This window comes from Pseudophryne corroboree, chromosome 3, assembly GCF_028390025.1.
Source record: "Pseudophryne corroboree isolate aPseCor3 chromosome 3, aPseCor3.hap2, whole genome shotgun sequence".
NCBI classification, from domain to species: Eukaryota; Metazoa; Chordata; class Amphibia; order Anura; family Myobatrachidae; genus Pseudophryne; species Pseudophryne corroboree.
This window is the reverse complement of record NC_086446.1, coordinates 304,438,184-304,459,032: the sequence shown is the minus strand read 5'-3', so window position 1 is coordinate 304,459,032 and position 20,849 is coordinate 304,438,184. Positions and strand designations below refer to the sequence as shown.

Here is a 20,849-nt window from a genome sequence, read left to right as displayed (position 1 = left end):
AATCTTATTTTAATATAAAAAAAAGAAGTCCTCAGTCACTTTTCCTGTGTCACAGGAACTGAATACCCTGTTTGAAGAACCGTGGGTTAATCCAGATAGGAAATTTCAAATCCCTAAAAGGTTACTCTCATCCTTTCCTTTTCCTCCTGAGGATAGAAAAAAATAAATAAAAATAATATGGGAAAATCCACAGATAGTAGATGCATTGTTTTACTCCTGCAACATATACAGGACCATGCGAAATTTATGGTTAAGCCATAAAAGAAGTAGGTTTGCTTAATGCACGCACCACTGCTATGGCAGTGTCAGCATGCAGGGGCTTATGGCTACGCCAGTGGATTGCGGACGCGGACTCCAGGAGAAGCGTGGAAGGCCTACCCTTCACAGGAGAGGCCTTATTTGGAGATGAACTAGACAAATGGATCTCCAAAGCTACTGTGGGTAAGTCCACGTATCTTCCTTCTGCAGCTCCCCCAGCCAGGAAGGCCTACTCAGGACCTAACCTACAGTTCTTTCAGACTGCCAAGTTTAAGGGCAAAACCAGAGGTTCTTCTGTAGCCACCAGAGGCGCTAGAGGTAAACCACGGAAAAAACAGTAGCTGCTGGTTCTCAGGAACAGACCTCCAGCTCTGGTAAATAGGTAGGTAAATAGTGTCTCTGGATATCAAGGATGTGTACCTTTACATGCCAATCTGGCCACCTCACCAGGCTTATCTACGGTTTGCACTGCAGGACTGTCACTACCAGTTCCAGGCCCTGCCTTTTGGTCTCTCCACGGCACAGGTGGTGTTCACCAAGGTGATGGCAGAGATGTTTCTCCTTCGCAGGCAGGGAGTGAACATAATTCCGTACCTACACAATCCTCTGACAAAGACACCGTCCAGGGAGAGGTTGTTGAACAGCATTGGCCTCACAACCAAACTACTCCTGGATCACAGGTGGATTCTAAATCTTCCGAAATCTCATTTAGAGCCAACTCGGAAGCTCCCATTTCTGGGAATGATACTGGACACAGAGTCGCAGGAAGTTTTTCTTCCGTTGGAAAAGGCATTGGTAATCAAGTCGATGGTTCGGGATGTCCTGAAGCCAACCCGGATACGGTGCATCTATGCATTCACCTTCTGGGGAAAATGGTGGCCTCTTACGAGGCTCTTCAGTACGTAAGGTTCCATGCAAGACTCTTCCAGCTCGATCTGGTGGACAAATGGTCCAGATCACATCTTCACATGCACCAGAGGATCAGTCTGTCGCCAAAGGCAAGGATCTCCCTTCTGTAGTGGCTACAGACTTCTCACCCGATCAGGGGCCGGCGGTTCGGGATTCAGAATTAGATTCTGCTCACCACAGACGCAAGCCTCAGAGGTTGGGTAGCAGTCACCCAGGGGATGCAATTTCAAGATAGATGGTCAAGTTAGGAATTCACCCTTCCGATCAACATCCTGGAATTCAGGGCTATATATACACATACACACACACACACACACACACACAACGCCCTTCTGCAGGCCTCATCTCTTCTTCAAGATCGGGCCATTCAGGTCCAGTTGGACAATGTGACGGCAATGACGTACATATACCGACAGGGAGGAACGAAAAGCAGAGCAGCAATGTCAGAGGTGTCAAGAATTCTCCTCTAGGCAGAAAAACACACTGCGGCTTTGTCGGCGGTCTTCATTCCAGGAGTAGACAACTGAGAAGCAGACTTCCTCAGCAGACACGACCTGCACCCGGGGGAGTGGGGCCTTCACCTGGAGGTGATCAGGTGCTTAACACGTTGATGGGGATATCCGCAAATCGACATAATGGCCTCTCGTCTCAACAAGAAACTCAAGCGGTATTGTTCCAGGTCGAGAGATCCACAGGCAGTGGTAGTGGACACTCTGACAACTCCATGGGTCTATTAGAGGGTGTACGCGTTTCCTCCACTTCCTCTGATCCCAAGAATTCTAAAAAGAATAAAAAGGAAAAAAAGGTTCAAGCAATTCTCATTGTTCCAGACTGGCCAAGAAGGGCCTGTTACGCAGACCTTCTGGAGATGCTCCTCGGAGACCCGTGGACTCTACCTCTTCGCGAGGATCTTCTGCAACAGGGCCCGTTCGTATATCAAGACTTACCACGGCTACGTTTGACGGCATGGAGGTTGAACAGCTGATTCTAGCCAGGAGAGGCATCCCTGACAAGGTCATTTCAACTATGATACAAGCCAGGAAGGGGGTAACATATTTGGAAGAAATATGTCTCTTGGTGTGAGATCAGAAGATATTCTGCGGTGGAATTTCATCTGAGGTGTTTCCTGCTTTTTCTGCAGTCGGGTGTGGATGTGGGCCTACGTCTGGGCTCCATAAAAGTCCAGATTTCGGCCTTGTCCATCTTCTTTCAGAAACAACTTGCTTCTCTCCCTGAGGTCCAGACGTTTTTGAAAGGTGTCTTGCACATCCAACCTCCCTCATCAATGTGGTGCTGCAGTTCCTCCAATCGGACTGGTTTGAAACGTTACTGGAGGTAGACTTAAAATATCTTACGTGGAAGACCGTCACACTGTTGGCCTTGGCTTCAGCAAGACGTGTGTAGGAGCTGGGGGCGTGGTCTCCAGAGAGCCCCTATTTAATTTTCCATGAGGACAGAGCTGAACTCATTACGTGTCAGCATTTCACATTAACCAACCTATTGTGGTTCCGGTTGTTACGGACACCTCTGTTACTTCAAAGTCTTTGGATGTTGTGAGGGCTTTGAATGTGTATGTGAAGAAAACAGCTCGTCACAGGAAATCGGACTCGCTGTTTGTTCTTTACGATCCCAATAAGATTGGGTGTCCCGCTTCAAAGCAGTCAATTGCGCGCTTGATCAGGCTCACTATCCAGCATGCTTATTCCACGGCAAGATTGCCGGTTCCTAAATCTGTACAGGCTCATTCAACTAGGTCGGTGGGTTCTTCCTGGGCGGCTGCTCAGGGTGTCTTGGCCTTACAGCTCTGCCGAGCAGATACTTGGTCAGGTTCGAACACGTTTGCAAAATTCTACAAGTTCAATACTTTGGCCACTGAGGACCTTCAGTTTGGGCAATCAGTTCTGCAGGAACCTCAGCACTCTCCCACTCTGTTTGGGAGCTTTGGTACTTCTCCATGGTACTTAATGGATCCCCAGTATCCTCCTGGACGCAAGAGAAAATAGGATTTTAAATTACCTACCGGTAAATCCTTTTCTCGTAGTCCGTAGAGTATACTGGGCGCCCGCCCAGTGCTTCGTTCTTCCTGCACTGTTACTTGGTTAAGTATTGTTGTTTGGTTTAGCTTTTTGCAAGTTTGCGTAGCATGGCTTTCCTCTTGTTTGTGTGTGCTGGTTCGGAATCTCACCACTATCCTATCCTTTTATATCCTTTTCTCAAAGTATGTCAGTCTCCTCGGGCACAGTTTCCTAGACTGAGACTGGTAGGAGGGGCATAGAGGGAGGAGCCAGTCCACACTATCAAATTCTTAAAGGGCCCATGGCTCCTAGTGGACCCGTCTATACCCCATGGTACTAAATGGATTCCCAGTATCCTCTACGGACTATGAGAAAAGGATTTACCGGTAGGTAATTAAAATAGGACTTTAATTACCTACCGGTAAATCCTTTTCTCATAGTCCGTAGAGGATGCTGGGGTCCACATTAGTACCATGGGGATGTACTAAAGCTCCCAGAACGGGAGGGAGAGTGAGGAGGCTCCTGCAGACCCGATTGAGCAAACTTGAGGTCCTCAGAGCCCAAAGTATCGAACTTGTAGAACTTTACAAACGTGTTCGACCCAGACCAAGTAGCTGCTCGGCAAAGCTGTAAAGCCGAGACACCCCGGGAAGCCGCCCAGGACGAACCCACCTTACGAGTAGAGTGGGACTTAACAGACGTAGGACACGGCAAGAAGCAGGACACCCAAGTTTCTTGGGATCATACAGGACAAACAGAGTCCGATTTTCTGTGACGAGCAGTCCTCTTTACATAGATTTTCAGAGCCCTTACAACATCCAAGGGTTTTGATGAAACTGAGGAGTCAGTAGCAACTGGCACCACAATAGGTTGGTTGATATGAAATACCGACACAACCTTCGGAAGGAACTGCGGATGTGTCCGGAGCTCAGCCAAGGCCAACAAAGTGACAGCCTTCCACGTGAGAAACTTGACCTTAACCTCCTGTAGAGGCTCAAATCAGTCCAACTGGAGGAACTGCAACACCACGTTAAGATCCCAGGGCGCAGTAGGCAGCACAAAGTGAGGTTGGATGTGCAGAACTCCCTTCAAAAAGGTCTGAACCTCAGGGAGGGCAACCAACTGTTTCTGGAAGAAAAACGATAGGGCCGAAATTTGGACCTTTACGGAACCTAATCTCAGGCCCATATCCACACCTGCTTGAAGGAAGAGGAGAAATTGTCCAAGTTTAAACTCCACCGGAGGAAACTTCTTGGATTCACACCAAGACACATACTTTTTCCAAATGCGCTGGTAATGTTTTCCTAGCCTGTATCAGGGTAGGAATAACTTTGTTCCGAATGCCCTTCCGAGCTAATATCTGGCGTTCAACCTCCATGCCATCAAACGTAGCCGCGGTAAGTCTTGATAAGCGAACGGCCCCTGCTGTAGCAGGTCCTCCCGTAGAGGAAGAGGCCTCGACTCTTCTAGCAGTAGATCTGCGTACCAAGCCCGTCTTGGCCAGTCCGGAGCAATGAGGATCGCCTGAACTCTTGTTATCCTTATGAGTTTTAGAACCCTGGGAATGAGAGGAAGTGGAGGAAACGCGTACACCGACTGGAACACCCACGGAGTCACTAGGGCGTCCACCGTCACGGCTTGCGGGTCCCTCGACCTCAAACAATACAGCTGAAGCTTCTTGTTGAGACGAGAGGCCATCATGTCTATTTGAGGTACAACCCAAAGGTTTGTCACCTCCGTGAACACCTCCGGATGGAGGCCTCACTCTCCTGGATGGAGATTGTGTCTGCTGAGGAAGTCCGTTTCCCAGTTGTCTACTCCCGGAATGGAGATTGCTGACAGCGCCAACGCGTGTTTTTCCGCCCAAAAGATGATTCTTGTTACCTCTGACATTGCAGCTCTGCTCTTCGTTCCGCCCTGTCTGTTTATGTAAACCACTGTCGTTACATTGTCCGACTGCACTTGAATGGCCCGATTTCTCTTAAGATGGGTCACTTGGAGAAGCCCGTTGGAGACGGCCCTTAATTCCAGAATGTTTCTCAGCAGGCCGGCTTCCAGACTTGACCACCTTCCTTGGAAGGTTTCCCCTTTAGTGACTGCGCCCCAGCCCCGGAGACTTGCATCCGTGGTTAGACAGATCCAGTCCTGAATCCCGAACCTGCGGCCCTCCAGAAGGTGGGGTAATTGCAGCCACCAGAGGAGTGAAATCCTGGCCTTTGGCGACAGACGTATTCTCTGGTGCATGTGTAGATGAGATCCCGACCATCTGTCCAGGAGATCCAGTTGGAAGGACTGAGCATGAAACCTCCCATACTGCAGAGCCTCGTAAGAGGCCACCATCTTCCCCAGAAGGCGAATGCACTGATGAACCGACACCCTGGCTGGCTTCAGGACATCCCGGACCATTGTTTGTATCACCAACGCTTTTTCCTCTGGAAGAAACACCCTCTGCACTTCCGTGTCGAGTATCATTCCAGAAATGACAACCTCCTGGTTGGTTCCAAATGTGATTCTCGAAGATTCAGAATGCAACCATGTTCCTTAAGAAGTTGGGTCGTGAGAAGTTGGGTCGTGAGAGCTATGGAGTGTAACAGCTTCTCCTTGGACGATGCCTTTATCAGCAGATCGTACAGATATGGAATTATGTTCACCCCCTGTCTGCGGAGGAGAACCATCATTTCCGTCATCACCTTGGTGAATACTCTTGGTGCTGTGGAGAGGCCGAATGGCAGGGCCTGGAATTGAAAATGACAGTCTAACAGTGCGAATCGGAGATAAGCCTGATGCGGTTGCCAAATCGGAAGGTGGAGGTACGCATCCTTGATATCCAGGGATACCAGGAATTCCCCCTCCTCCAGACCTGATATCACCGCCCTTAGAGACTCCATTTTGAACTTAAAATCACTAAACCCCTTTCTGAGGGAATTCAAGTTCACAATGTGCCTGACCGAACCATCCAGTTTCGGTACCACGAAAAGGTTCTAATAGTAACCTTTAGTAACCCTGGGGAGGAACTGGTACAATAATATGTGCCTCCACAAACTTCTGGATGGGTCCCTGTAGGGTAGCCCTGTCCGCCGGCAAAGTTGGCAAGCCCAATTTGAAAAACCGGTGAGGAGGGAGATCCTAAAATTCTAGCAGATATCCCTGGGACACAATATCTTGTACCCAGGGATCCAGGCCGGACGACACCCAGACGAGGCTGAAATGTCTGAGTCTCACCCCCCACGGGCCCTACCTCCGGGCCGCGGGGTCCACCTTCATGCTGAGGACTTTGGTGTACCTGAAGCAGGCTTCTGTTCCTGTGAACCTCCAGCAGAAGGTTTCTTGGATTTTGGTCGACCTCCTCTAAAGAAGGTGTTGGACGGTTTGGCCTTTCTTGTTTTAGCAACCCGAAAGGACTGTGATGCAGCTGAAGAAAACTGTTTCTTTGTAGCAGGTGCAGCTGAGGGGAGAAAATAAGATTTTAAACCTACCGGTAAATATTTTTCTCGTAGTCCGTAGAGGATGCTGGGGACTCCGTAAGGTCCATGGGGGTAGACTGGCTCCGCAGGAGACATGGGCACTTTAAGAAAGAATTTAGGTATGGGTGTGCACTGGCTCCTCCCTCTATGCCCCTCCTCCAGACCTCAGTTAGAGAAACTGTGCCCAGAGACGGACAGTACGAGGAAAGCATTTTGTTAATCCAAGGGCAAGATTCATACCAGCCACACCAATCACATCGTATAACTTGTGATATACTAACCAGTTAACAGTATGAAACCAACATAACATCAGTCCAAGACCGATGAAAACTATAACAACCCTTATGTAAGCAAAACTATATAAAGTCTTGCAGAAGAAGTCCGCACTTGGGACGGGTGCCCAGCATCCTCTACGGACTACGAGAAAAAAGATTTACCGGTAGGTTTAAAATCTTATTTTCTCTTACGTCCTAGAGGGAGAGTGCGGATGACTCTGCAGCACCGATTGAGCAACCAGGAGGTCCTCCTCAGCCAGGGTATCAAACTTGTAGAACTTTGCAAAGGTGTTTGACCCCGACCAAGTAGCAGCTCGGCACAGCTGTAGTGCCGAGACCCCTCGGGCAGCCGCCCAAGAAGAGCCCAATTTCCTTGTGGAATGGGCCTTGACCGATTTTGGTAACGGCAATCCAGCCGTGGAATGAGCCTGTTGAATCGTGTTACAGATCCAGCGAGCAATAGTCTGCTTTGAAGCAGGTGCGCCAACCTTGTTGGCCGCATATAGGACAAACAGTGCTTCTGTTTTCCTGACTCTAGCCGTTCTGGCCACGTAAATTTTCAAAGCCCTGACTACATCAAGGGACTCGGAATCCTCCAAGTCGCGCGCAGCCACAGGTACCACAATAGGTTGGTTCATATGAAAAGATGACACCACCTTAGGCAAGAATTGAGGGCGGGTCCGCAATTCCGCTCTATCCATATGGAAAACTACATAGGGGCTTTTATGAGACAAAGCCGCCAATTCCGATACTCGCCTAGCCGAAGCCAAGGCTAACATCATGACCACTTTCCAAGTGAGATATTTCAACTCCACCGTTTTAAGTGGTTCAAACCAGTGTGACTTAAGGAAACTCAACACCACGTTAAGGTCCCAAGGTGCCACCGGAGGTACAAAAGGAGGCTGAATATGCAGCACTCCCTTTACAAAAGGTCTGTACTTCTGGGAGAGAAGCCAATTCCTTTTGAAAGAAAATGGATAAGGCCGAAATCTGAACCTTAATGGAGCCTAATTTTAGGCCCAAATTCACTCCAGTTTGTAGGAAGTGAAGGAAACGGCCCAGATGGAATTCTTCCGGAGGAGCATTCCTGGCCTCACACCAAGCAACATATTTTCGCCATATACGGTGATAAGGTTTAGCTGTCACGTCCTTCCTAGCCTTTATCAGAGTAGGAATGACCTCATCCGGAATGCCCTTTTCCACTAGGATCCGGCGTTCAACCGCCATGCCGTCAAACGCAGTCGCAGTAAGTCTTGGAACAGACAGGGCCCCTGTTGCAACAGGTCCTGTCGTAGAGGAAGAGGCCATGGATCTTCTGTGAGCATTTCCAGTAGATCCGGATACCAGGTCCTTCGTGGCCAATCTGGAACAATGAGAATTGTCTGTACTCCTCTTTACCTTATTATTCTCAACACCTTTGGGATGAGAGGAAGAGGAGGAAACACATAGACCGACTGGAACACCCACGGTGTCACTATGGTGTCTACAGCTACCGCCTGAGGGTCTTTTGATCTGGCGCAATACCTCTGCAGCTTTTTGTTGAGGCGGGATGCCATCATGTCTATCTGGGGCAGTCCCCACTGACTTGCAATCTGTGCGAAGTCTTCCTGATGAAGTCCCCACTCTCCTGGATGCAGGTCGTGTCTGCTGAGGAAGTCTGCTTCCCAGTTGTCCACTCCCGGAATGAACACTGCTGACAGTGCTCTTACATGATTTTCCGCCCAGCGAAGAATCCTGGCGGCTTCCGCCATTGCCACTCTGCTCCTTGTGCCGCCCTGGCGGTTTACATGAGCTACTGCGGTGATGTTGTCTGACTGGATCAGAACTGGTCGGTCGCGCAGTAAGGTCTCCGCTTGACGTAGGGCGTTGTATATGGCCCTCAGTTCCAGGATGTTGATGTGAAGACAAGTCTCTTGACTTGACCAAAGACCTTGGAAGTTTCTTCCCTGCATGTCTGCTCCCCAACCTCGGAGGCTCGCGTCCGTGGTCACCAGGATCCAGTCCTGAATGCCGAACCTGCGTCCCTCTAGAAGGTGAGCACTCTGCAGCCACCACAGGAGAGATACCCTGGCTCTGGGGGACAGGGTGATCAACCGATGCATTTGTAGATGTGACCCGGACCACTTGGAAAGTACTCGCATGGAACCTGCCGAAGGGAATGGGTTCGTATGATGCCACCATTTTTCCCAGGACTCGAGTGCAGTGGTGCACTGACACCTGTTTTGGCTTCAATAAGTTCCTGACCAAAGTCATGAGTTCCTGAGCTTTTTCTATCGGAAGATAAACCTTTTTCTGGTCTGTATCCAGAATCAAGCCCAAGAAAGTCAGACGAGTCGTAGGAACCAACTGCGACTTCGGGATATTGAGAATCCAGCCGTGTTGCTGTAACACCTTCAGTGAAAGTGACACACTGTTCAGTAACTGCTCTCTTGATCTCGCTTCTATGAGGAGATCGTCCAAGTACGGGATAATTGTGACACCTTGCTTGCGCAGGAGCACCATCATTTCCGCCATTACCTTGGTGAAAATTCTCGGGGCCGTGGAAAGCCCAAACGGCAACATCTGAAATTGGTAATGACAATCCTGTACCGCAAATCTCAGGTACGCCTGATGAGGTGGATATATGGGAACGTGAAGGTATGCATCCTTTATGTCCAGAGATACCATAAAATCCCCCCCTTCCAGGCTGGCGATGACCGCTCTGAGCGATTCCATCTTGAACCTCTTCAAGTATAGGTTCAGGGATTTTAAATTTAAAATGGGTCTGACCGAACCGTCCGGTTTCGGGACCACAAATAGGGTTGAGTAATATCCCCTCCCTTGTTGAAGCAGGGGAACCTTGACCACCACCTGTTGAAGAAACAATTTGTGAATTGCATTTAACACTATCTCCCTTTCTGGGGGAGAAGCTGGTAGGGCCGATTTGAAAAACCGGCAAGGAGGCACCTCTTCGAATTCCAGCTTGTAACCCTGGGAAACAATTTCTATTGCCCAGGGATCCACCTGTGAGTGAACCCAGATGTGGCTGAAAACTCGAAGACGTGCCCCCACTGGGGCGGCCGCCTGAAGCGGAGCCCCAGCGTCATGCGGTGGATTTTGTAGAGGCCGGGGAGGACTTCTGTTCCTGGGAACTAGCTGTGTTGTGCAGCTTTTTTCCTCTGCCCTTACCTCTGGCAAGAAAGGATGCACCTCGTACTCTCTTGTTTCTTTGTGACCGAAAGGACTGCATTTGATAATGTGGTGCTTTCTTAGGCTGTCAGGGAATATAAGGCAAAAAATTTGATTTACCAGCTGTAGCTGTGGAGACCAGGTCCGAGAGACCTTCCCCAAACAATTCCTCACCCTTGTAAGGTAAAACCTCCATATGCCTCTTTGAATCGGCATCACCTGTCCATTGCCGGGTCCATAGGACTCGTCTAGCAGAAATGGACATCGCGTTGATTCTAGAACCCAGTAGACTAATGTCTCTTTGAGCATCTCTCATATATAAGACCGCATCTTTTATATGCCCCAGGGTCAATAAAATGGTATCCTTATCTAGGGTCTCAATATCCGCTGATAAGGTATCTGTCCATGCTGCTACCGCGCTACAAACCCATGCCGACGTAATCGCCGGTCTGAGTAAGGTACCAGAATGTGTGTAAATGGACTTCAAGATAACCTCCTGCTTGCGGTCAGCAGGGTCCCTGAGGGTAGCCGTATCTTGGGATGGCAGCGCTACCTTTTTGGATAAGCGTGTTAATGCCTTATCCACCTTAGGGGAGGATTCCCACCGTATCCTGTCCATTGGCGGGAAAGGATACGCCATAAGAATCCTTTTGGGAATCTGCAGTTTTTTGTCTGGAGATTCAAAAGCTTTTTCACATAATTCATTCAACTCATGTGAGGGGGGAAAGGTTACCTCAGGTTTCTTCCCCTTATACATGTGTACCCTCGTGTCAGGGACAGGGGGTTCCTCTGTGATATGCAAAACATCTTTTATTGCAATGATCATATATCGAATACATTTAGCCACTTTTGGCTGTAATTTTGCATCATCGTAGTCGACACTGGAGTCAGAATCCGTGTCGGTATCTGTGCCTACAATTTGGGATAGTGGGCGCTTTTGAGACCCCGAAGGTCCCTGCGACATAGGGACAGACATGGGTTGACTCCCTGGCTGTTCCCTAGCTTCAGCTTTGTCTAATCTTTTGTGCAATAAATTTACATTAGCACTTAAAACCTTCCACATATCCATCCAGTCAGGTGTCGGCGGAGACACCGCACTCATTCTCTCCTCCTCCTCCCCCTGAAAGCCTTCTACCTCAGACATGTCGACACACGCGTACCGACACCACACACTCAGGGAATCCTCTTATCTGAACACAGTTCCCCCACAAGGCCCTTTGGAGAGACAGAGAGAGAGTATGCCAGCACACACCCAGCGCTACATGACCCAGGAAAAAACACTATATAAATATGTTTACCCAGTAGCGCTATTTGTACATGTATAAATGCGCCAAATTATGTGCCCCCTCCCTTCTTCAAAACCCTCTTTCACCGTGGTTAAGCAGGGGAGAGTCCGGGGAGCTTCCTCTCAGCGCTGTGCTGTGGAGAAAATGGCGCTGGTGAGTGCTGAGGGAGAAGCCCCGCCCCCTCGGCGGCGGGCTTCTGTCCCGCTCAAATATACTGAAAGTGGCGGAGGCTCATTATATATACAGTGCCCAACTGTGTGTGTGTGTGTGTGTATATATATATATATATATATATATATATATATATATATATATATATATATATATATATATATATATATATATATATATATATTTTTGCCAGAAAACGAGGTTTATATGCTGCCCAGGGCGCCCCCCCTGCGCCCTGCACCCTTACAGTGACTGCAGTGTGTGAGGTGTATGGGAGCAATGGCGCACAGCTTCACCGCTGTGCGTTACCTCAGTGAAGATCATGAAGTCTTCTGCCGCCTTTGAAGTCTTCTTTTCTTCTCATACTCACCCGGCTTCTATCTTCCGGCTCTGTGAGGAGGACGACGGCGCGGCTCTGGGACGGACGGCGAGGGTGAGACCTGCGTACCGATCCCTCTGGAGCTAATGGTGTCCAGTAGCCTAAGAAGCAGAGCCTTGAAACTCACAGAAGTAGGTCTGCTTCTCTCCCCTCAGTCCCTCGATGCAGGGAGTCTGTTGCCAGCAGGCTCCCTGAAAATAAAAAACTTAACAAATCACTTTCCAACAGGAAACTCAGGAGAGCTCCCTGTAATGCACCCAGTCTCCTCTGGACACAGTAGTAAAACTGAGGTCTGGAGGAGGGGCATAGAGGGAGGAGCCAGTGCACACCCATACCTAAAGTCTTTCTTAAAGTGCCCATGTCTCCTGCGGACCCCGTCTATCCCCATGGTCCTTACGGAGTCCCCAGCATCCTCTAGGACGTAAGAGAAAAGGTGACTTACCCGCTGTAGCCGTGGAGATCCACGCATCCAATGCTTCCCCAAAGAGAGCATGACCTGTGTAGGGTAGGGTCTCCACAACTCTCCTGGATTCCGCGTCGGTAGACCATTGGCGCAGCCACAGTCGTAGACGAGCCCGACATGGAAGATATTCCTGCAGCCACTGAACCCAGGTCATTCATGGATTCCACCATAAATTCTGCAGAATCGTGAATGTTACGTAAAAACAATTCAACGTCACTTTTATCCATTGTATCCAAATCCTCAAGTAACGTGCCTGACCACTTTACTATAGCTTTGGAAATACATGCACAGGCAATAGTAGGACGCAGTATCCCCCCTGAAGCCGTGTGTATGGATTTGAGTGTAGTATCGATTTTGCGATCAGCCAGCTCCTTTAAGGCGGTAGATCCTGGGACAGGTAAAACCACCTTTTTCGAGAGTCTGGATACAGACGCGTCCACTATGGGTGGGTTTTCCCATTTTTTCCTATCCTCCTCAGGGAAGGGGGAAAGCAACCAGAACCCTCATAGGGATCTGGAATTTTTTCTCCGGGTTTTCCCACGCCTTTTCAAAAATAGCATTTAATTCTTTGGACGCAGGGAAGGTTAGCGAGGCTTTCTTATTGTCAGTGAAGTAAGCCTCCTCAACCTGCTCAGGTATTGTATCAGCAATATTCAACACATCCCTGAGAGCCTCTCTCATCAACTGCACCCCTTTTGCAAGAGATGCGGCCCCCCGCAGCACATCTCCATCACCGTCTGCCATGTCAGAATCGGTATCCATGTCATCTTGCATAATCTGGGCAAGAGCACGTTTGTGGGAACCAACAGAGGGGTCCCTGAGGAAACAGAACCGCTGATTCATTCTGTGCAACCCTAGTAGAAATCTGAGTTATCATAGATTTGATAGAGAATAACCATTCAGGCTCCCTTGCTGGTATCTGCGCTAAAACAGTGCAATCCTGATTACATGGAATGAGATCATCCTGAGAGGACATATCCTCTGCAGCATATGACACAGAGTCCCTGGACATAGCTTAATGGAGACCACAGACACTCCACACACACACACACACACACACACACACACACACACACACACACACACACACACACAGGAGGCTAGACAGAGTTTCACCCCCAAGAATGGCAAGAGACACACGCAGATTGGAGCCAACCCACACACAGTGCTTTCAATGGTATAGGGAGACCCCAACCAGCGCTGACTGTGTACCTTAATAGGGTACACAGTCTTTACACAGCCCCCACCCCCCTCACCGTTCTGCAACCCCCTGGTACCGTAAGAGATAGCTGGAGTTGCTCTGGAGGGACTGCTCTTCACCGACAGCGTTTCTGCAGGCAGGAAAGTGGCGCTGAACGCTGATGGGGCTGCTCTGAGGAGAAGCTCCGCCCCCTTAATGGTGCTGTCTTCCCGCTCTTCTGGAGATTATACTGGCCTGAGGAATTGTGCTGGCAGCAATCCCGGGACCCTGACAGGCTTGAGAGGTCAGTGTAGGGTGTAGGCGCTGGCTTAGGGCGCCCCTCACAGCGCCGCACTATGTACCGCTGAGCCCCGGACCCTGTTGCCGCCATCTTTACACTGGCTACCCGCTTGCTAAGGGGGAGGGGGGGGTCAGTGACTCAATCACCACTGATCTTCTAGCTCTGTAAGGGGGTGGTGGCATGCTACCGGGGTGAGCGACCCCTGTGGCGGGGAACGTCCGATCCCCTCAGGAGCTCAGTGTCCTGTCAGCTGAGATCGTGGCTCAGACCCCGCAGGGCGGACACTACTCCCACGATGCAGGGAGGCTGTTGCCAGCAGCCTACCTGTAAAACAGTGATTTTCAACTTTTTTTTTTTTACTCGCGGCACACCGAACAGTATTTTAAAATTGCCAAGGCACACCATCAGTTCCCCGCAGAAAAAAAAACAAAAAACACATATTGGCCTACACAGAAAAACATTGTTCCCCCCATAAATCCTTATTCTCCCCACATAAATCCTATTGTTCCCCACAGGAGAAATAAAACAAATATTAACCCCTACCGGTCAGCTGTCCTCCTCCCTGTCCCTCAGTGGCGGGGGTTGTTCATAGTGGAGTGCTGCGAATACTGAGCAGTGGGCGGTCAGGCAGGCGTGGATGTGGGTGGGCTAAGAAAGCTGTGTATGCAGGCGGGAACTGGAAGATGTGTATGCAGGCGGGTGGGCTGGCTGGCTGGGTGGGTGGTGAGAAACGGCGGCTGTGACCTAGGATACCACACCGCCGTGTCTTCAATGCATAGGTCACGGCCGGAGCATGACTGCTCCTCTAAGAAGAGCCCGGGCCAACAGTTCACTCTGAAGGTGCACGAAGCGGCTCTGGCTCCGCGGCACACCTTGCAACTGGTCGCAGCACACTAGTGTGCCACGGCACACTGGTTTAAAAAATCCTGCTGTAAAATAATAAAAAACTTCACTCCCCCCGTCACTGCCTTCCCGCCGCCGGGTCGCCCGTATCCGCCGTCGGGCAGCTCGGTGGCGGATCATTATATGTGTAGGGCCCTTAAGAGTACATTAAAGCTATCATAATATGTAGTGTTCACTCTAGGAGTGAAAAGGGGCAGGGCGCCGGACTCAGGGGGGCACATTAGGGGGCGTGGCCACGCCGCCGTCATTTTAGGGGGCGGTGCGGCCCACAGACGCTACTATAGAGAGCGTCTGTGGCCGCCAACGACACTGTTGGGGGCGTGCCCAGCACCTCCGTCGGTGCTGGGCTTCCCCCAGCCCTCTCCCAATGCGTGAATGGATGCCGCGCGCATGCGCACGGCATCTATACACGCCGGGAGGGCAGGGAGCGGGCGGCTGTTCTAGCAGGGCGCCGCAAAAGGGGCAGGGCGGGTTTTGCCTGTTAAAAAGCGGGCAGGGCGCGGCGCCCTGCTAAAACAGCCTAGAGTGAACACTAAATATGTCCTACACAATTAAACCGGGAGATATGACTTCTTCCTATGTAATTCACGCTGATGACAGACTTTGCTCACTGCCACCAGGGTAGTATCTAGTTACCCTTCGTGGAGAGGACTTTTCCGAAAAGCCCCTGGGTCCGTGTCACCAACTCTTTGGAATAGTAACCTGTAATGAATGAAGCGAGCCTGAAGCGTGCCCGCAAGAGTACAATGGTGCATAGATAAAACAAAACAACCTAAAACAAATGGAGAATGGATAAAACATTAAGGCGCTGTAAGGCTCTAGTGCTGTCACTTCCCGACCCTGATCACGAAGGGAACACAACGATGCCACCAGCAATAGCTTCTCCATGTAAACATGGGGAGGCCTTTATATCTACTGTTATCTCAGAAGGAGGGGGGGGGGGGGTTCATAATAAAAATTATATATATTACATTATATATATATATATATATATATATATATATATATATATATATATATATATATATATATATATATATATATACATACATACATACATACACACACACACACACACAAGAATGCATTTTGTTCCATTGTTAAGGGGGGTACTCACGGAGCGATATTCTAAGCAATCTGACTAGATTGCTTAGAATATCAGCATGATCGCTCCGTGTGTAGCCCCCTCAGCGATAGCGATGCGCAGCCCCGCACATCGCTATCGCTGCTGCTAGATCTAGCGGGTCGCTCACTTCACCCGCTGGGTGAAGTGAGCGGCCCCCCCGTCTCCCCCCGCACGCTCAGCACAGATCGCGCTGTGCTGAGCGGCAGGAGAGATGTGTGCTGAGCGGTTCGCTCAGCACACATCTCTCCTGCATCGGCCTGTGGGTACTGGGCTTTAGTTATATTAAAAGGCAACAAGACCCACAGGATAAATATGGTGCTGACTGAAAGGTACAGAGCTTTATACAGGGTGAGTAAAATGAAAAAAATCCAGATTTTATAGGCTAACAAAAAAAGGCATGGCAAGTGCTATTAAAGTTTTTAGTACATAATCTGAAAGTGCATGGAATTCAGTTTATTATCAATTGGTTTTGAATAGGATATCGTCCAGATGGTGGCCTTCATTCACGATACATGTGTATTCGATTTCTGGAAGTGAGCTTTGTCACTTGTGAGCAGAACAGCGTTGCAGGAACAGCCTCACAACATACCGTTCATTAAGTTCTGAACAGCCATCATTTTCTACAGATGGAACCAAACGTCATGTTGCGAGGATATCCATCAAACCGTTTTTGCAAATACTGTTCTGCTTACAAGTGACAGCTCACTTTCAGAACTCCACTACAAATGTAAGTATGCAAAATCAATTGCAAATAAACTGCGGAGGGGATTCAAACCTGATCGCTGCTGTGCGTTTTCGCTCAGTGGGCGATCAGCAATAGACTGCGCAAGCACCACAATGCGCACATGCGTCGGCAAAAAGAAGCATCGCCGGACAGCAACAGGCTGGTGTGAAAACTTAAGATCGCACTGGCGATCACAAGGAGATTGACAGGAAGAGGCCGTTTGTGGGTGGTAACTGACCATTTACTGGGAGCGTCAGGGAAAACGCAGGCGTTCCCAAGCATTTTCAGGGAGTGTTCATGATGTCAGATCTGGCCCTGCTCAGCCTGTTCTCAAAGAACTGTCGGAGTAAGTCCTGGGTTGCGCACAGACTGCACACTTTGGAAAAATCATTCAGTGGTGAGTGAGGTGCGAACGGATTTGCAGCTGTCCGCTGGCTTAAGGATTTTTGCAGCTCGGTGTACACGTGATCACACACTTGCACGGCGAATATACACTCCTCTTGGGCGGCGACTATCTGAACGCACCACAACAAATTTAGCAGCCCAGCAATCAGGTCTGAATCACCCCCTGTATTCCATGCGCTTTTTAGATTATGTAGTACAATTCTGAGCATAGCATTTACCAGGCCTTTTTTGTTGAACTTTAAAATCTGGGAGGGTTTGACTCACCCTGTACAATTAGTATTGAATGATTAATTTGACAGATATTTTGGAATCCATTAAAGGTTCTTCCAAATTATCAAAACTGTGGGCCTCATTTGCAATGGATGCATTTATGCACTGAACATAACCAAGAGAGAGACATGTACAAAAACAAAGTACCTATGTGAACTAGACAGTGTTAGCAGTAAATACTAAATTCACATCACTTATTTGTGCACAATGTGTAAAACATACCTTTACCTTACTTCGCTTACATTGGCCAACCCTACCAATACCTTGTTTCCACCAAATTGCCTAGTCCAACACGGGTTTTCGAACATGGTTCCAACCCGTGTGACAGACGGAAAAGACCCCTTTCACACTGCATTTTGAACCCAGGTTATTGCCAGGTCTTCCCTCTGCTGGCGCTTGGAGAGGACGTCCTCTCCAAACCCCGGTCATCTAGCTCTCCATATGCTTTTAGTGTGACCCGGGTAGAGATGGCTACTGAGTGAATGTCTCAACACACTGACTCAAGTCTTGTAGATGTTCGAATCAGGAAAACCTGAAGTGTCGAGACATGATACTCACTGCAGCAGCCTCTCTCCCCAGCTCAAACACACTCACATACAGCACAGCACAGCCCATGTGTCTTCCGTGTACAGGATCTGCCCCCTTGTCTCTCCCCCGAAACGACGGCTCTCCTCTCCTGAAGAGTCCTGAGTGACTCCCGGGCTCAGGATCCGCCCCCTTGTCTCTCCTCCAGGCGTCGGTTCTCCTCTTCTGATGAGTCCTGAGTGACTCCTGGCATTAGGATCCGCCCCCTTGTCTCTGCAATGCATTGAAGATGAACCGTGAGCCAAGACACTGTGTCGAGCCACTCCACTGAGCTAAATCACGTGACTCGACAAACACCAGTGTCTTGGCTTGCCCATCTCTACCGTGGACTACCCAGGTTAACTCTAGATTCGACCCTGGAAGCTACCAGAGTTGGATTCCCGGGTATCATGACCCGAGCAGACCCTTTCACACCAAACTGGGCCTCGGGATTTCCCTAGCAATAACCTGAGTTATAAGTTTGGTGGAAAAGGAGTATACCTTACCACTATTCTGGCTAAAACATCATATGCTAAACAAATAGCTCACCAATTAGGTCATACTATGTGTTTATTTACCCTGTACTCCTCCTATATTATCATCAATTGTAAGTTGCTGTTCTCCTGTTTGATTATTTATGTACTCTGTAATTGGGCGCTGCGGAACCCTTGTGGCGCCATATAAAATAAGAATTTACTTACCGATAATTCTATTTCTCGTAGTCCGTAGTGGATGCTGGGAACTCCGTAAGGACCATGGGGAATAGCGGCTCCGCAGGAGACTGGGCACAAAAGAAAAGCTTTAGGACTACCTGGTGTGCACTGGCTCCTCCCCCTATGACCCTCCTCCAAGCCTCAGTTAGATTTTTGTGCCCGACCGAGCTGGGTGCAATCTAGGGGGCTCTCCTGAGCTTCTTAGGAAAAGTTAGTTTTAGGTTTTTTATTTTCAGTGAGACCTGCTGGCAACAGGCTCACTGCATCGAGGGACTAAGGGGAGAAGAAGCGAACCTGCCTGCTTGCAGCCAGCTTGGGCTTCTTAGGCTACTGGACACCATTAGCTCCAGAGGGACCGAACACAGGCCCAGCCTCGGAGTCCGGTCCCAGAGCCGCGCCGCCGGCCCCCTTACAGAGCCAGAAGAAGTCCGGAAAATCGGCGGCAGAAGACATCAGTCTTCACCAAGGTAGCGCACAGCACTGCAGCTGTGCGCCATTGCTCCTCATGCACACCACACGCTCCGTTCACTGATGGGTGCAGGGCGCTGGGGGGGGGCGCCCTGAGCAGCAATATGAACACCTTGGCTGGCTAAAATACATCACATATAACCCCCAGGGCTATATGGATGTATATTAACCCCTGCCAGATTCCTGAAAAAAGCGGGAGAAAAGTCCGCCGAGAAGGGGGCGGAGCCTATCTCCTCAGCACACTGGCGCCATTTTCCCTCACAGCTCCGCTGGAAGGACGTCTCCCTGACTCTCCCCTGCAGTCCTGCACTACAGAAAAGGGTAAAACAAGAGGGGGGGGGCACTAATTAGGCGCAGTATAATATAAACAGCAGCTATAAGGGGAAAAACACTCTGTATAGTGTTATCCCAACATATATATAGCGCTCTGGTGTGTGCTGGCATACTCTCCCTCTGTCTCCCCAAAGGGCTAGTGGGGTCCTGTCCTCTATCAGAGCATTCTCCTGTTTGATTATTTATGTACTCTGTAATTGGGCGCTGCGGAACCCTTGTGGCGCCATATAAATAAAGAATAATAATAATAAAAAAGATCTGTCACAAGGAACTTTCCTGTTCCAGCACACACACTGCACTGCACTGCAGGCAGGCTTTTGGTGGAGTTCGGAGAATGTGTTGGTATATTAGCAAACATTCCAAATATCAAAAGAGAATGACACACATTTTATTGGGATTGGGTTAAAGACGGAACGGTCCAGACTCCGGATTGCCGGCAGAACTCGCAAAAGGGAACTGGTCCGGCGTTCCACAGTTAGGACCATTACAGCTTTCATCCAATCCAATTTTTATTGTACTCCTATGCATGTGTCTCTATGGCCTTTAGGTTATAATGTCCAAAAATCACTGCATACTATAGAATGATATAAGCACCAAAATACAATAATACTTTATGCAAGGTAAAAAGTAAAGAAAGTTTACAAAGATTTTTTTTTTCTCGGCATTTTCAATGCTTGACATGACCCCATTGATTCCTCCTCCGTGCCGTCGCTGCATGCCTAGGGCACCCACAAAAACACAGACCATGCAGGCATGTAAACTAAAGAGAGCCACAGTGTCTCACCTGGTTAATAAAGGTCAGGTATTTCCACCTGCCCCCGTATGTGTGAGCCCCATGTTCCAGGGACGAACTAGTGAACGCCACATTCTGATAAACGCCGAATACATTCCAAGCCAAAAATGCCAGATGAAGAACAAACCCCAGCGCCGCCATGTTGGTAGGGGCAGACACGCACTACCTCCTGACGGAAGGAGCGGGTCACCGTGTAACACTCACTCAAAGCTGAGTCGGCAGCAGGGTAATATAGAGGTGTGTTTGTGTTGTGTACACGGATCAAAGTCCAGACAGAGAAGAAAACGTGGCTATAGAGTTGTTTTCCCTTGCTGTTCTCCATGTAGCCCGGCGGCGGCCATTTTTCCGGAGACTAAAAATTGACGTATGACACTCAGTCACATTCTATTTCTGTAGAAGAGAGAAGCAACATTTTCTATCAAATAATCCCAGGTGCTGGTATTTAGTTCATGTTTTTAACAGGAAACAGGGATAAGTGTTATGGTACTACAAAGACCAGCATGCCCTCCAAATACTGATCCCATGGTCATTTCTGAGAAGCATGCATAGGAACAGTAGTTGGAGGGCTTGCTGGTACTGCCTCCAGATAAGTTATCTCTCAATTTAGAAATATATAAATGTATGCGCTATTATCATGTAGAAAAGCAATGCAAAAATGATGTAATTTTAGGACCACCATAT

The 20,849-nt window shown here is 49.1% G+C and overlaps 1 protein-coding gene across 2 annotated transcripts in view; it reads right to left on the bottom strand.

Annotated features, from left to right (window-relative positions):
- LOC135055377 (androgen-induced gene 1 protein-like) overlaps positions 1 to 20,515 on the bottom strand; it is a 44,136-nt gene extending 23,621 nt beyond the window's left edge. The window contains exon 1 of one of the 2 annotated variants that reach the window (XM_063959379.1): positions 20,160 to 20,515. In XM_063959379.1, coding sequence (XP_063815449.1) covers positions 20,160 to 20,309 — 150 coding nt within the window. In that variant the 5' untranslated portion in view covers positions 20,310 to 20,515. The remainder of the gene's footprint in view (positions 1 to 20,159) is intronic. The other variant, XM_063959378.1, reaches the window with a different exon arrangement.
- Positions 20,516 to 20,849: the final 334 nt, after the last annotated feature.